Below are 18,374 nucleotides of genomic sequence, written 5' to 3' on the forward strand. Positions count from 1 at the left end.
ATTTATAGTAGTTTTTGTAATAATCATTTCAAGCTTTTTATTTTTTTTCCAGGTGCAAACGTTACCCCCTGTGCGTCAGCCATCCGTTATGTTTGCTGATTTAAAGGGTCATCTCAATTTAACTTTCTTGTCTCCGATCTTCTCCGCGGCCCACTTTTCTTGAAGTAAATATTTTTGTTATTTTCTTCTTGTTATTCGAAGGGATTTTTTTAATCCAAAAACTGCTTGGCAATAAAGGGGACCAAATATATTTGTCGATTCCCTGCTACACCTGTGCCTACACAACTTGCACGAGTCAGTGCATTCAATTGCACTGGTTTATGTAAAAGAAAGTTCGGTGCTCTGAAACCTTGCAGCGCTTTTTTGATACGATAAGTTTATCGCCATAACCTTTTAGCATTGTGTATCGAGGACAATATTTGTCACATTTCCACGCGCTTCCTTTGAACACCTGCTTCGAACGAAACTTCATTTCGATACCGTTCCTTCCCGTCTGTTTGGCTAATTTAGTCCCTCTCTGACTTATCCGATTTGTTCCTGTTATTTCGTCGATCCTCACCTATCATTGACCAAGAACCCTTGGCTTTTGTCGATAAATAACTTGCCTTTGAGATCCTGATGATGATAATTCGAACCTAAAAAGCTAAAGAGTTTTAATAGGGGTTCTTTATTAAAAAATTAGGATATTTTTCTGCCTTTCATGCAAAGCTAGATTGTTTTCTGTTTATTTTGTTATCAATTATTTACTAGTGACAACTATCCAACTTTTCACTGCTTTTATGAGATATTTTTACAACGAGTCAGGAAAAACGAGTGATAAAAAGTTTTCAAACAGTGTCACTTGTAGGAATTCGGAGTTTAATATGTTCACTAATAAAATTAACAACTCTTCCAAGTTACGAAGAATGGGATTTTTTAAAGTAAACATTGAATAAAACTTGATAGGTATGGAGCGAGGGTATGGGAAAATCACGCAAATTTAAATGACAGAGACTTAAAGCGTTCTTCGACTCGTTCCTTTCAAGGGCATAATTTACATCCTCGAGTAACACACTTCGTGCACGCTTTAAGCTTTATCATTTTCCCCTTCGAATTTTTTTAAAATTTCCTTTATTTAAAGGGGATAAATTGTAAACTAAAATTAAGCAAAATAAAAATAGATTGAAAAACAATAGCGTGTTCTCAGAATGCGCGCACGCTCATTCCACTGATTACGTGATTTTAATGCGCAGTACAGGATGCGCAGTGCAAAACTGAGGAGCTACCTTAAGGTTACTGTCATCAAATAAGGGTACCTTCCGGAAAATTAATTCTACGTGCGCAACCTTAAAAGAAACCATGGATTAAACTGGAAATCACTAGAAGGCTTATGTAATATAGATTCTGTAAATGCTTTACTTAATTACCAGTCTCCGTGTAACCGCCGACCTCCAAACAAACTGGACAGTATCACTCAGTGGATAATAGGCTAACAAAGGTTGTAAGCCTTTCTCCTTAATCCCACTGGTTCCTGAGAAAATATATCTAAAGTTAAACAACGTTAAATATTTCAGTTGTTGTCACGCTCCGGGACGTCACGTAGGAGCCTCGCACACCTTTGTGAGTTAATATCTGAGGAAAATTCTGACCAATTTTCATGAAAACCCCAAAATTTTACACACCCTATTAACTCATTTAAGCAGAGGTTACCCGCGTAAAAACAAAAGTCGATTTTTTTGGCCTCCGAAGAATTTTTGTTTTCGCATCTCATTTAGGGAAGTTCCGTAGGGTTTTTTGACCGCGCAAAATTTGGGTACGAACATAGCGCAAGCTTTAAAAGTGTCAACATGCCAAACATATTGCGGCTCAATACGATCGCACGATTGTTATCTGGAAAACAGTTGAACACAATACAGTATTTAGGTGATGGAATCTAGGGTTGCCAGCAACTGCACCCGTAATATTCATAGGCCTTTTACGTCTGAAAAAGAGGTCAACCGAAAAGAAAACACCGTGGGAAAGATTGCCAATAGTGTTAAAGACCCACTATAATTGTGAGATTAGGTTAGTCTTCGAGGATTTAAATTTGCAAAAAGTGTTGAAATAAGAAACAAAGATATACATTATCGCGGAAAGAAAGACATGCAATCTTACCCGAAAAACAGTTGCTTGACACTAATATCATGAAGATCAAACGATATGATCGATGATTTACGGGAGGAACTATCTTGGTTATCTGTTAAGAGTGACGCTTCCAGGGATATGACGTAATAGTCAATTTTCAGTTCTTATTGCAACATTTACGCCTCGTGTTTTGATCGATTTCTTAGTTTTATTAACTGTTCGCAAAAGGAGAACAATTTGTTTTACAAAGAGTACCGCCCCCAGCTTTTGGTTGCACATGAAAAGAAACTAGTTGTTTATTGTCGTGAAAAATGACATTCATTATTATTGCTAACTCTTTGAATTAATTAATTTCCATGTTATTTTATCCTTGACAGCTTTTAAGTCTTCGCAGTCGTTCTCAGTCGCATTCTTTCTTTTTCTTTCTTAATTAACGACAGAATTTTATGCCTAAATCAAATTCTCTCTTCAATGACCAGCATGTTAAGTTAATACTTTTGTTATCATTTTGAGCCAGACAAGTGATGTTTACAATGGTTATCAAGTAAAAAATTGTTTACCAGCAGTTTAATATTCGAAGGTAAATAAGATATCGAATGTTGTTGATGACTATGAGGTATTTTCATATTGAGAGCTGGTAAGTATTTTTTCTTTACTCTTGGATTTTTTTCTTCTTTGCAAGTCCGTCCGCTGTGGTGTGGTAAACAACTCAAACATATAGATTTTCATACAGCAAATAAACCTTGCCGAACTTACAGAATGGCGCGGAGAGGTTTTACATTTGCAGAAGATCAAATAAACAGAAAGGAGTCGACCGTTGGGGATTGTTGTCACCTGTTGTCCGCTTGTTGAAGTAAAGTGAAGCAATCAAGCGAACAAGATTTGCGAAAAGGTCGCTTTTAACCAGTTTGGTGGAATTAGGAAATTCCATTCCATTCAAACTCTGAATATTTACACCATACACCTACATTAGAAGCGTTGACAAAAAGAAATTTACCATTCCAATAGTGCTTGTATACCCTAAAAATACCGCGGTTTAAAACAGCTATTGGTGAATGAACATATATTTACAGAACTTAGATGACAATTAAAGGCGAAAAGTTTTTAAACACCTTAAAAATAAACAAGTTTTTGTCAACAGTACGTCTTTTCTGATATATTTAAATGTTATCGTTAGTTAGTCATATAAGTAGTGACTGAAAAGCCCTGTGCGACGTTGTTAACAGTATCTCTCTATGCTACTGAGTGTATAGATGTATGTAGTGTATCGGTGTTACTGCACCAGGATGTACCCCATGCCTGGAGTGCGCCTGTCCCCATTATCTCCTCCTACATATGCCACATTACCACACGCCACGGCGTCTTCAAAATATCCCCCTGTACTGAACCCTATCCTTGAGTCACAGGTCTTACAATCATTCTCCTGGTTAGCAACGATACCAATTCTTGCTTCAGAATGATAAACGTCTAAACGGTTAACATCAACAGTATTGAATCCTTCCCTATTACAATTTAACTGTAAGGAGGCATCTGAACCAATCAGACTCTTCCAGGTTTCTCGACCAAGTGAGATGGCGCGGTATTGACCATCAGCGATCAGTGAGTACAGAGAGTCGGCCTTTCTGTCAATTACAGTGAACCTGAGCTGTTGTCCGATCTTCATACCGAGGCAGATCTTGGAGAAGGATGTATTCCAGTAGGTCGGTAACTTTATCTCCTCCGAATCAAACTCAGACTCCCCTCCGGGGAGGTTGTATTCAATTTTATTGCTCCAGTACGGGTTGTTATAATGAAAGGTACTCTGTTAAAACGAGAGAAGTTCAAAAGTCGTTAGGCCATTCAGTTTCGCCAAAATAATTTCAACGGTTGTCGGTTTGAAATACATTATCCGATTTAACTTAATTTCCCGAATCACGCTGCACGTTTTTCTCAATAAACGGTCCTCCCTGCTGGCAAAATCAAGATTAATCTTACCTTGGTGCCGTCAATCTTCATGACCGGCGTCCATCCTCCATTTCCACATCCAAAATCTCTCATGTGACAAAGAACAGAGACTGGTTTGGAGTCCAGGTGGAGGGTAACCAGTTCACTGACATTAGACCTATTTCCAATGGATCAATCAGAGGAAGCGAAATATTATGGGTTATCTTGATTATCATCAATCGATTGGTACGCCTGCTTTTAAACAATAAGATATTTGCTGGATTGAATAAGCATATAACGTCTTACTACTTTCTTTATGCCATTGATAGAAATAAATCCAATCTTTCTCTCTAAGAAAACTTGAGGAGAGGCAGCCAAGGAAGATAAGGAAAAGGCAGGCAGATGAATTCATTCTACATTAACACAGCGGTAAAATTATTGCACATGCGCACCATGGTGGATAATTTGATATTGTAAACAAGGAGAATCAAAGTTAGGCGTAGTGTTTCGCAGTTTCTAAGGAAAGTTCGAAGTTTCTAAGGCTGAGACTTATACACATTGTTGTTCTGAACTTCACTCACTGTGTTAGTTTACACTCTCGTCCTTTTTATTTACACTTTTCGCGATGAAGTTGTCCATAAATTTGTCCGCGCTGGCTGTAGTTATTCTTTTTTGTTCTCATGGTGGAGTTGCCGGTAAACACCGAGGGAAATGTGTGAGAAAAGAAAGAACCAGAGCCACATAGGTTATTTATGACGATCACAAGTCAATGTTGATAGCGGACATTGGACCGTGCAGCAAGTGTAGAAGAAAGGTTCTCTCATTTTCCTTTATCACCGAAACGAAGCGTCCGCGTTAAAACAGTTGAGATATCTCACAATAAAATAAAGCCAAGATTTAATGTTCCTCCAAAGTCCTTTTTTAAGTTGTCTTACGCATTGGAATAGTTAGGAATTCAATCTTCTGTTCCTTACCGGTAACGCGAGACACGCGTTCGGACATCCCTCCTAACGTTTTCAAACTCTCGTGCGTGCTCAATGGTTGGCCGCTGTGTTTACTACATTAATTCTTTCAGCATGGCCTATAACTTACCTTTTGAAGTCATAGAGCGCTTTGCAAGACGTAATAGCTACGAGATAGAAATGAAATAATTTTTTTTATCTGTGACACAGTTATTCCTACTTAGCATATCTAAAGCCTAATTTCCCCGCAGTTGTATGCGTTTTGTGTATTTGTTGTGTTCATTTTTCTGTGGAGGAAATGTACCAGCTTTTCAAGCCTTAATCAAATTGTGACATTCACTGACGGCTCAGCCAAGATTTAAACAGAGATTCACTTTTTTCAATCAAGTCCTTTTCCTCTATTTTTTTGCTGATTCCTCACCACTTGGCGAACTCAAAGAAATACTGTAATACTTATTTACTAATAACTACATAAAGCTGGTGTTCATTTTATACAGTCTAAACACAGGACACAAGGAAAAGAGAATCACATGATGATGAAATGAATAGTTGTTCCAGAACAAAGTTTTAGCGACAGGTTATCAGGAATAGGTCGAACAATAATGGCATATTACCTTTCTCACAAAATTCTCCCATGAAACCAGCTTCACAGAGACATTGGTAAGAGTAATATTTGTAATTCGGGACGCAGATTCCTCCGTTTTGACATGGCCAGGACGAACAAGGAGACTAAAATAAGGAAAGAAACATGTTGTTTTTATAAGCCGGGGAATGTTTGATAAATGAAGCCGAACAGCACTGCAAGAACGACACTAAACCAAAAACGAGCTCTATCTGTTAACGTTCAAATTCGAAAAAAACACTTTGAAAAAGCTATTACCAGAATAGAGAAATGATGCGAACTTATGTTTTCTTTGTAGTTCCTAGGGTCTCTGTACTTATCAGAAGACAGCAATTCACACCAAAGCTTCCCCTCTGCTCCTTTGAAGGCCGCCATGTTTATTGAAAGGCACAAAGCATTTTTTAAACATTCAACTATGCAATCTAACAGGTCGGACACAGTCAGTTTTTCAACTTGAGTTACGTTCAGATGATGGAGCTCATCTTTTAAAAACAGACGCTGTTTCAGTGTCTTTTCAGACGGAAACCAATCTCCTTCCAAGGCGTTTATGTCTGAAGAATAAACAGTGAGGATTTACAGTTTTAGTCATTAATAACTTTTAGCCATCAATCATAAATAACTTTTTGCTAGTTCAATTTCGGTGGACTAAGACGTCTTGCTGAAATTATACCCTAAAATAAAGGCTACAGATTGAAGCCTTTGTTCGTCAATAAGCAGGATTCCCTGAACGTTTTCAGGCCTTAGAACTGTTTAACTTATCGCTTGTTTATATGTTTTAGGCACCAGCGTGGGACAAAAGGAAATCATTCTGAATGCTCATTTATAATGGAACTTCAAACCTTTCGTTACCGCGCTCCGATACTCCATCAATGAACTACCGTTTATCTGAGACACGCATCCTGCAAACTGCGAGAATCAGCACTATCTAAAGCATCATGTTATTATAGAACAAGAGAGATCGTTAATGTTTATTTCGGTAATAAATTGGGAAAAGATGTTTCCTTGGTCTGTCTCTATTTACTCTCACGACTCTTTGGACATTGTTGATCATCACAATCAGTATTCAGGGTGTGGCAATTTAAGATTATTGAAGTATGTGCAGGATATCTAGTGTCACTTACGTATCCAGTGTGAAGTTCGTTCTCGTAGAAGAAAATTTTAGAGAACTTAAGCGATAAGCCAGTACACGTTGATGTTTCTGCTTCAAATGAAATGAAAGTTCAAGGTCTAGGAAAAATTATCATGAAAAATTAATTGCATGAATCGTGTGTAATTTCTTTTTCTTAATTTTTGTCTACCTACCTCTAGAAGCTTTGAAAAATTAATATAAAAAGAAGAGAAGTCTTGACTGAGTTGTGTTCTGTTGTAAAGTACGCAGAAAGCGGCTAGAGCACGAAAGTAGTGTAGAGAGTTATATCCGAACTTTATTGCAAACTTTGTTAAGGTAGGACGGTGAGATTGATAATAAATAATAATAAATAACAAAGCATTGGCGGATTAAATGCCAACGGATTAGAGATGTATGTATCTGTTGAAAATTTTTAATAAAACCCGAAGTCTAAATTTTCAAGATGTTCTGAATTGATCATTTGGCATAAGCTGTTTCAGCAGTTAGTCTTCAATCATCAAACACCGATGAAAAGATAGGGTTAAGACTACGAGAAGTGTGGTGATAGTCATATTTTCCAACCAGTTTCCTAAGACCCAAACTTGCCTGACATTCGCCACAACGTTGCTACTTGTATGTGGCTTAGGCTTCAAAAACAGCGTGAAAGCATGTAAGGCAGAAATAAAGATTATAATCTTTGGAAGCAACAAACTTTGTTTTTTGGGTAAGTAACACGCGATCATCAAATATTTGACAATTTGGTCGTTGATATCCTTAGGATAATTTAAGTCGGGTGGTACAAAACAATGTACTGAAACAATTGCTTGCAATAAGCTGCTCGAGCTTTAAATAATTGATAGCGTTTTGTGTAAGTTTAATCTTGAGAGAATTCTGATGACATATGTTAGTTTTAAATCCGAAAAATTACTATTTATGATCAAATTGGAAGAGAGAAAATATTTCGTAAAGCTATATTTTTATTAGCCACTATAAAGCCGAAATATTCCTTGCTCTCATCAGTACAGAAACGGTTACTTTTTTTATTACTTATGGTTTACTTAATACAGGCAGTCGGAAATTTTGCATCAGTATCACTGACTTTTACAACTGAAAAATGTCTTTCATATTTCGTAAAGCTATATTTTATTATTCTAAAATATTTCGTAAAGCCATATTTTATCAGCCACTATAGAGCCGAAATATTCCTTCGACTGCTTTCATCAGTACAGAAACGGCTACTTTTTTATTACTTATGGTTTACTTATTCCCGGCAGTCGGAAATTTTGCATCAGTATCACTGACTTTCGGAACTGAAAAATGGAAAAAAACAAACCGCCTCCGGGCGAATGACCTCCACGACGCAGTGATATTTCATTCGATTCATAAAGGATCTTATTTACATTTTACAGTGCTTATCGATTTAATTTAAATTTACCTGCCTGCGTTTTGCGAGTTAGAAAGTTACTCTCTGTCGCTCAACTGAATAGTTCCAGTGCCGAAAGCTAAATATCTTAATAAATACAGTCCAAAGTAAACAGCCTTAAGGGGTTTTTGTGAAAAGTATGTCCAGAAAGTGCCTAATTCGTTATTACGCGCGCTTTAAACCTGTAACAAATTTGCATCTTCATGGATTGAGTGCGAAGCTTAGTGAGCGAGTTCCAACTGATACAAAATTTGACAAAAAAGGATCGGGAACTCAATTTAAAAAAAAAGAAACAGTAATTTCACCCCTGTCGGTCTTAAAACGAGAACGAGGAAGAGACACATCAAAATAAACTAGTGCAGGTAGTTTCCAAGCAGGTGCCTTATGTAAAATGCTTGGAATGAGGCAAATCTCCTCCAAACATACCCTTTTATAAAGCTTTCGTTTGAACTTAGTGTATTAAAGGTAAATCTAGCCTTTAACAAGACTTCAACCGACTGTAGGCGATACAAATTTCTTTTTATTAAACGGAATATTTGGGTTGAAAAATAAGAATTATTTGCAAACGCAAAAAAAGAGTGTCATTCTAAAAGTTTTTCCTAAACTGTTGTTATGCCCACTTAGATTGCAACGTATGTTATCTTTCAGTAGCGTAACGGAGAAACCTTGAATAGCAGAAGTAAATGATAAAAATACTTACCCGAGGAACATTGGGCTGCAGTGAAGATCGATGACAAGAAAAGCAAAATGAGATGACGCTTGAATTCAGAATACATGATGAAGAGTTAACGCGCCCAATGAAGTTTAGCTTTTCAAAGTGTGTAAGACTATTTGCAAGTAGTTTGGTCTTCAACAATTGGCAACAAAGTGATATTCTAAAACAAATTGTTGAGCTAGCTAGGGTTCAATATCGAAACGATGGCTGACTAAATTAAGGAAAGAACTACCTCATTATGCGATTTGTTTGAGGAATTCTGCAATTATATGGCACAATTCACTTCCTGCGTCAATCTGCTTGGAACAACAGGGAGCGTGGGCAAATCAATAGCACCCCGAAAGGAGTTAGCTAAGTAAACAAAGAGCTGCCTTCTCCTGGGAGACACACCATCTGGTAAATGTCTTAATATCGCCTAAATTACAAGTGATATTTAATAAATTTCAGTTTAAGAATGCTATTCAAAATTTCGATAGCTTTGAATTCCGACTCGTCATTTTGAAATACCGCAAAGCCCAGCTTCCATTTAACAAGTGGGAAAAAAGAGAATCAACCACACATACCAAATGGCTCAGTGTGCGCATCTTAAGAAAGCTATTCTTAGCGTTTGAAGGTTTTACTTTTAATAATTCATCCCTCCATTATTTTTGTTATTTTTTATTATTATAGTAAGCACAGATACATGGTGAAAATAGTTGAAAGCAGTTTTAACTGTAATCTGCTATATGGGTTCATTCGACTCAAATCAATCCAACCAGAGGGATGCACGAAGTCAGTTGTGCAACTATTGCGCCGATAAAATGTACAGTATTTCTGTTTAGTCACTCTTCAACATACTTAGCAAATAAGAAGGAAACTTCTTCAAAAATCATTAAGCTCCGAGATATTATTTTTTTTCTAATTGAAACCATACTGTGGCCTGTGCGGGTCAACAGAAACTAATTGTTTATTTTGAGTTATATTTGTTGTTTTCGATAATTTTTTTTGTTCCGGTTTTTTTTTTCCAAAACCATCTTTTTTTTTCAAAACTCAAATTTTTCTCAAAAACCCAGTTTTTTTTTACCACAAAAACCCCAGATTTTTTTCCTAAACTCAGGTTTTTTTTACCAAAACTCAGGTTTTTTCCCTAAAACCTAAGGTTTTGTTATAAGTTTGACTTTCTGTTAAAACCCAAATTTTTCCTCCAAAACGCAAGTTATTTGTCAATGTCGTACTTTACTGCTGAACGAAATGCGAACTCATTTAAAAATGAACAAGATGGCCGCAACAATCAAGGTTGTTTTATCTCTTTTCTGTTTCATTTTATGGCTTTCAAGTGGAGAGGGCATGATGCCTTCGTACCTACCTGTAATATCGACGAATTCTGACCGCAACTGTCCTATTGAGAGGTACTTCAGTCTTGGATTGTACTATTTAGATATTATATACACGTTACAGACGCAAGCAAGTGATCGTTGCTGTGATCGAGAAAGAGCTCGAAGGATTCGGTGGTTTGATCGGATATCGGCAGATGCATCAAAGACTTCGAGTTGACTATGGCTTGGTGATTTTCAGAGAGACATATAATAGTGTATTTTGATCGTCCGGGTGAGTGTAGTCCTGAGAAGGACTGTTGTCGGTACTGGTGACTGACGTTTCGACAACCTGAGCGGAAATCATTATTAGAGTCAAGTGGCAGAGAGACAGTTCGACAGTTGAGAGGCGATCACGGCACCGGTTAAAAAGAAGGACATACTTTGACGAAGGGCCTAACTTTGTTTGGCATTTAGACGGCTATGAAAACTTAAGTCTTTCTGTTTCAGTATTCATGGAGCTATAGATGGCTACAGCTAACGTATACTATGGCTCGAGGACGGGTCATCAAATAATAATCCTCGAATCGTGGCACGTTACTACCTAGACTGTCTTACGGAAGTCGGTGGCGTTCGATGAACCCTACGTGGTGACAGAGGAACTGAAAATGTCAACGCTACAGCGATGCAGCGTTTTTTTAGGATGGAGGGTACAGACTCAGTGGCTGGAGAGAAGACTTTTCTGTATGGGTGTTCAGTCTCCAATCAACGAATTGAAGCTTGGTGGTCTTTTCTTCGAAAGAATGGTACTGATTGGCGGATCAATTTTTTCAAAAACCTAATGGAGGTTGGTTTATACTGAGACGATGATCCACTGCATGTAGAATTTCTTTTCGCTCTTCACAGCGAATTTCTTTACTATCTCGAGAGTATGATATAAGGTATTATTTGTATGCTTAAAGTGATATGATGTAAAAGGTAAATTCAGTAACTCAATATGGCACTCAGCTGGCCTTCTTCAGGCATCTTACATGTGTTAATGGCATACAGTTTGAAATGACTTTATTCAATAGGAGGTTACGGTCCTCAACCTTCAAAAGTAGACTGAAATACTTTGAGCATAAATTGGAGTCACACCCATGAAAATATATTTTGATTCTTTCAAGAAACTCCTTTCATTGTTCAGAGACGGCAACTGAATTAGTCATTTAGTTCCCACAAGTGTGGATTATACATAACAAAATCAACATTTTCAGTTAGCTGGGCTAGTTTCCTGTAGTTCCTGGCTAATGTTGAAACATGTTTGCGCCTTAGGTCGCATCGCTGCGCTGCTCATATTCACCAACTGATCTTGCATCTTTCTTTATGGAAGAACCGCGTCGCTTCCCGTACAAAATCGAAGGAATCGACACAGCAATTTGTGCTCTTTGCTCTTGATATGGTGTTTGAGCTACCTTGAGACTTTGTCTTCTTGTTGATCTGCAGCTTTTACCTCGAGGTTTTTTAGTATGTTGGTATGGGTTAGAGGAAAAATACTGTACACAGCTTGGATTTCTTCGGGGTTAACGCCACCCCAGAAGGATCACATTCCTTCCCTAAACTTGGTGATGAACATGGAAACATGGCACATGAACATGAACATGAACATGAACATGGCTTGGAAATGAATTCAGTCTCAGACACTTACAGAAGAATTTTCTTTATGTTTAAGGAATTTCCTCCATTCTTCTTCGTTTGGCGTCTAGGCCTTCCAACATGTAAATGTTTAATTGCTCTCTTACAGAGGCTTCGGGATCATCTTCCAAATGCTGCCATGGGGGATGACACAGGACCCCTTCAAGGTATTTGTAAGGGTCGATTGCTACACCAAAGAACTCCTGGTTGGGCAAGGTTTCATCATGACTGCTGCCATTAGACGCTGATTGAGCACTGAAAACCCCAACTTCAACATTATCTTTGCGCAAGAAAATGGGAAATTGTTGTTCAGACATGCAAAGCACTGATGATTCGACAGACTTTATATCTTCTTCCGGATAAGGTAAGGCCTACTGAAACATAAAGAAAAATGTTCCAGATTGGTGGAAAGTGATCCCATCATACAATGCCAAAATTATGCAGTTGGGTGGAAATGCTCTCCTGACGAGACCAAGGATTGGATGGCGCACATAAACCGTTACTCGTCGCTCTTGTCAGTTGCTGATTCATCCTAGACAAGGTTCATCCTTGACATTCTAAGCGTTTGTCTTCGATTGTTTGCTTCCTTGTCCCATTTTTTCTCTTGATCTGCCGCTTAAGATGCCTAATAATCTGCCTGAAGCTTATCGTTCAGTTCTTTACGTCCTTCAGATGTCCCAATCAACCCATCCCTATCATGCATTACTGCTGAGTTACCATGTGTCAGGCGCCCAGCAGATGTTCCGCTACACTAGCTACACAAGATTGGTCGTTCTCCTTTGCCAAAAAAAAAAAAACAAAATAAAACAAAACAAAATAAAACAAAACAAAACAAAACAAAACCTGTTGAAAGAATTACCTTCAATGTCTTGGCTAAATCTTTTTCAAAACGTACTGACTGGGCTCTTTGGACTATATCGATCATTCAATCGTCACTTTTCTACCGAATGACAGGGACTTTAAGTCTACTTGACCTTAAACTTGCCTTCGATCTTTTAGATGTAAATGAATCGAAATTTGAAGGCATTGAAATTTGTATATGATTTTTCAATTCATCGTTTTTTAATATTTAAGATGAAGAAAAATGTTTTGATTTCACTTTTTCATAGTGGTTTTCATCGTAAACCTTCATGTAAAGCTAGTTTGTTTTCTGTTTATTTTGTTATCAATTATTTACGAGTGACCACCATCCAACCTTTCACCGCTTTAATGAGATATTTTTACAACGAGTCAGGAAAAACGAGTGATAAAAAGTCTTCAAATAGTGTTACTTGTCAGAATTCAGAGTTTGATCTGTTTACTGGTAAAACTAACCTCTCTTTTTAGTTACGGAGAATAGGACCAACCGATTGAAATCTTACTGCCACTAAAATTAATCTAAGTCAAAGCTATGGGATACATCTTGCTGCAATAAGAACAGACTTATGCAATGATCAAAATAATTAATCAATTTTAGAATCACTAAAATTTAGTTTCAGAGAAAAAAGTTATTAAACAACTCTTTGTTTGAACTTTCCTCAAGTTCTCCTTAAATACCGAAAAATACAATAAAAGAGATAGGTCACTGTTCTTGTTTAGGAGATATGATGGGCAAAGCTTACCCCATTTTTGCCTGTAATGGCACTAATCACGCGCGTCACTTCATCGATTCACGGTACATTTTTCTGCAGCCGGAAGCAAGGGTTTTTTATGTAAACATTGAAATAAGACTTGATAGGTAGAAATTCTCAAGCGTATGGAACAATTTGATATCTAATTTGTGGGAGAGTTACGCAAATTTAAACGATAGAGACTCGAAGTGTTTCTGCATCTGATCGTAATCTGCATCCTCGAGTAACGGGCTTCGTGCACTCTTTTAGCTTTATCTTTTTTCCCTTCGAATAATTTTTTTAAATTTCGAAAAAAAGGTTGCGGCTATTCATCGTGGTGAAAAACAATAAAAGCTAAGTTTTTTCGTTTGTCTCACGATGTAGTCACGTGTAATGTAGATCGCGACGTTTCGACTGTATACTGCTAGTCTTATTCAGGCGATGAGGTCGACTGGTCATGCGTGATCTCATAGCGCATGATGCTCTGCTATGATTAGTTGTTTTTCCAACAGCTTTGATTGGTGTATTTCGATCCTTGCTGTTTCACTCAGTGATTTACTCCCTCGACGGTCCGCTGTCGCGCGGCTCTCTTGTTGTTGTGTTTTTTGATCGTGGGCATCCACGCTTCTGGAATTTCTATTCCACTATCCCTGTTGATGTTTTCAGGGTGAAGTCTTATAAAACATTAAGACAAACGAAAAAACTTAGTTTTTAATTTTTTTTTTTTTAAATTTCTTAATTTAAAGGGGATAAATTGTAAACCAAAATTAAACGAAATAAGTATAGCCATAACTGGTCCATGGACTGAAAAAACAATAGCGTGTCTTGGAATGCGCGCGCGCTCATACCGCTAATTACGTGATTTTTAAGCGCGGTACAGGATGCGCAGTGCAAAGCTAAGGAATTTACTCAAGGTTACTGCTAACAAATTAGGGTACCTTCCGGAAAATTCGTCCTACGTGCACAACCTTAAAACCAGGGATTAAACTATAAATCACTCGGAAAGCTTATAGAATATAGATTCTGTAAATATCACAAATTTTCACAATGGTTCTTTAGTGTGTGGATGGTGTACATGCATAGCAGGTACAAGTGCTACTTGTAACCATATGATTGCTGTATTGTATAAAGTAGATTATGCAGTGCAGAATGGATACAACAATCCTGCCTACACATCAATTCCATGTGGTTGGAATCAGTCCACACGTAAAGATGTAGAGCCCAGCAAAATTATTGATTTGAACTTAAGAAGAGACAAGGCTTCAAAAGCTCAAGCAGATAGTGAAGGACTGATAAACGAAGCATGGCTGAATTTTGATCCCAGAAAGGAATGCCAGCGTGACATCAGTGAACAAAGAAAGAAGTCATTTTTGGAAGGCCTAAAAAATAAAGCCCCTGATGCTCAGATTGCAGGAAAAGGTTTACTTGACTCATGGAAAGCAAAGATTGGAGAGGCTTTGAGTATTTCAGTCCTATTTCTCTCCTGAAACGCCGGACAGGTGTCCCAGCGGATTTGGACCCCCCAACAAAACTGAGTGAAAACGTCATCCTTGACGTTCTAACAGAAATAGATAATACTTTACGTTCCAATGCGTACTAAAGTATGTTTTTCATTCAGAACATGCAACTGGCAGCTGGAAATGACCCGTCGGACGTTTTGTTTTGACCAAGGGAAAATAGGCAAGTATTTAGTTTAAGGTTCGGAGAAAGGTAGTTTTGAATCTTTTCCGCGATAGTCGAACACCGCTAGATTCAACTAGACGCATAGCGTGAACTCGGGCTTTCAATATCGCACATCTGGAGTTTGCCATTGTTACTGTCGTCACGCAATTTTGTCATTGCCGGTCATGAATAAGTCAACTTGTGTTTATTTTTTTCTGCTGGAGTGTAATGAATGTTGTTATGCTACTAGACAACAATCAAAATAATATATTACCATATAGGAATAGGTTCCTACAGATGCCAAAGGTTGAAATTTAAGGACTTTTCAATGCCCACATTACCTTTACAATAGATAGCAACTGCAGTACATCCTATTGTCAATACGAAATTGTTGAAATTTTCAGATATAAGTGATTTAAAGGCTCTATCTGAGGAGGTACGGTACTGATATCCTTCTACTGTAGCTTCTTGATGAATAGTACCAGTGTAGCTTTCACTGTATTGAAGTTCATAGTCAGTCTCTAACACATTTAAAAGTGTGGGTAAGTCTGTCTGCATTAAAAATGATTGTCTGGTTAACTGAGACAGACTTGAATACAACCGATTTCCAATTTTCATTATTGACGCGAGATCATCAGCAGACTTGATTCCTTGTTTGTTATTGTAAATCAAAGAGTATAAACTCATTGCAACACATTGTTGTCCTGAATTTTGTCCAAATACCAACTCATTCGCTTGTGTTACGGGAAAATTTACTGATTTTTCCGTATGGTTGTTATTCGGAACATATTTATTCGTAAACTTTCACATTTAACCATTTCAAGTCCTTTCATTTTAGTAAATCAAAAAATGTATAAGAACCACAGTAGCTTTTGGAATAGATTTTTGTTTGTTACTCCCTTTCATTATATGCGCCTACCTGTCGGTGCTTTTGTTATTTATTACATGGGTTTTTTAGTTAAATATAAGTGTTAATGGTCTTTTTGGAAAAATTGGTTTTCTTGGTAGTTAGCAGCTGAGTTTATACTCGTGACTTTAATTTCTTTTCGTACGATAGTTTCCACACCAACACTGCATAGATAAGCAGAAACTTTTAATTGCTTTTCTGTTTTTATTTCCTAAGCTGTTCTGCTGTAATCAAGATAGGTATTATTTTCTATACCAGAGCTGTGAATTCGCACCTAAGTTTCCTACTTTAATGGCCTCGAGTTTATTGCATCAGTCTTTTAATTTTGAGATTATTTTCGTCGTAGAAACAGATGGAATATCTAAGTAATTTTCGTTTATCTTCGAAGAGACCTTTTCCGCTCCTTTGTGTCCTTATTCAAATATTGCGATTTGTGTAACAATAACACCTCACACCAGTTAGTTCATAAATACCTTGTACAGCTTTGATGATTACAAACTTGAGTACGCTAGAGGTATGTCGCTTGTTGACCTGACCTAGAATAAAAGTCTATGGTGGAACCAAAACGCTGTCTCATCCTTGACGTCCGTACAAGCTCACTCAAAGAAGATCTCCGTGTGCCAGGAAATCGTGACGAGTTTCCGTTCTCGTAAGCCGAGTGGTCTCTACCGAGCTATTTTCCCCCGTTTGTACGTTTCCCGCGAAAGTCCAATTAGAGCGAGCGAAAACCCTATCGTCACACTTGGCTATATGGTGCCGTTATTGCTTTGCTAGGGTCAATGTACATTGGAGTAGGACTAAGGTTTTCCTCGATATCTGGACTCAGTTGAAATTTACAATAGTTTGATACGTGTGTCTGACTCTTATTAAGACACATGGGTCTATTACAAGAGAACAGTGATAAATACCGACTTGCTCTACACTCCAATTTAATTATTCTTTGATATACCCTCACAGAATAATGCAACAAATACTTCTTCTCATGTTGTGTCACTTTATTTAATCTTACCCTCTTCGTATTAAGCTTACAAAAATCCTTTGTAACTCTTCTAACCTTCACATAACGACGTAGTCACGAGGACTTCGGTATCCTTGGACGAATACGCTCATAAACAAATTCCTTTAGTTTTCTGCCCTTTCTTCTGAGACGTTTCAGAGTAGCATCTGGTATTCTACTGGGTTCTCCATCACGTCTTAATACACGGTTGTGTTTACATGTAAACATAATGTTAGATAGCTCGTTTAATATAGCAGGTTTCGCTTGATATTTCTCGATAAAAAGTTCACTAGTAAAGGATCGCTTGTAAATTGATCTTTCGTAAAGTTCGCGGACCGAAGTGTAAATTTCAAAGATTTTGTCCAGCGCGCAACGACGGCAACAGTGCAGCTCACGGAATTCCGTCTTGCTTCAAGTTACAAGATGCATTCAGTTAGTTCACAGACAAGTATGGAAACTTCAGCTGAAATATTTTTCATACCAGCGTGATCAGAGGAGACCCTTCTCTTCGGCCTTAATTTGCATATCAAAAATTCATTACTTTGTACTAAAGAATTCTCAAAAGGCAGGCGTTCATCGGGCTAAAAAAGCATATCAGTGCATAGTCTATACACCAATCAGGTCACTGATTGTCTCAAACCCGCGGGTATATCTCTAGCTTCCATCTACCAACATCTTAAAAACAACGCAAATCCATGTGTTTTCTCAATTGCGCTAGTATTTATAAGTACATCTGGATAGATCTGTATTAGAAATTTTTGTGGAGGGTAAAGGCTTCCTTTATAAAACGTGACTTCCATTCAGCACCTGTTTTTGATCACAGCGTAGGTAACAAAAACAACTTTCTTCACTTTGTGAAATGTTATTCTTAATTCCCTTCTTGTTCTGATTCTTGCTTTTTTTCTTCTTTTCAAAGACACAACCTTTCATTGTATTTTCTTTTAGCATTTTATGTAATGTTTAAAAAACGAGCAGGAGTGTTTTATCGGGTTTTTGACCCGATAAAACACGTGCTGCGAGTTTTTTGAACGGCTTCAAAAACATTCTTGGAAAAGCGTGTGTCAAGAGAGATCATAACAATTATGCTTTTGTGAATGTTAGAAATTAGCATACGAGAAAAACAGATTTCAGTTTCAGATGATGTATTGTCTAATACGCCTTTACCAGATTACTGTACTAATGGAATAGAGAATTTTTCCAGATGTGTATTTCACAACTGTACTATTAATTTGGTGCAAAAGTAAATTTACTGTGTGAAATTTGTTGAAAGAACATTAAATATGTTCCCACCATTTGTTGTGTCAGTTTCTGTGTTGATAATTAATTAATATTCATAAGTCACGTGCAGAGTCTTTCTATCTGATAAAACACCGCATACTAATAAGGATGAGATTTAT

At 37.4% G+C, this 18,374-nt stretch overlaps 1 protein-coding gene across 1 annotated transcript; it reads right to left on the minus strand.

The window, feature by feature from the left end:
- Positions 1-34: 34 nt before the first annotated feature.
- On the minus strand, positions 35-9,057 carry LOC113666294 (uncharacterized). The gene is made up of 6 exons (XM_027182061.2): positions 8,842-9,057; positions 5,869-6,161; positions 5,603-5,717; positions 5,119-5,155; positions 4,078-4,204; positions 35-3,904 (listed from the first exon to the last, which is right to left on the minus strand). The coding sequence occupies exons 1-6, from the start codon at positions 8,915-8,917 to the stop codon at positions 3,377-3,379; spliced, it is 1,176 nt and encodes a 391-aa protein (XP_027037862.2). The 5' UTR covers positions 8,918-9,057; the 3' UTR covers positions 35-3,376.
- Between the last annotated feature and the right edge of the window lie 9,317 nt (positions 9,058-18,374).

The sequence above is a fragment of the Pocillopora damicornis genome, chromosome 7 (genome assembly GCF_964200805.1).
Source record: "Pocillopora damicornis chromosome 7, jaPocDami1.2, whole genome shotgun sequence".
In the NCBI taxonomy this organism is placed as follows: domain Eukaryota; kingdom Metazoa; phylum Cnidaria; class Anthozoa; order Scleractinia; family Pocilloporidae; genus Pocillopora; species Pocillopora damicornis.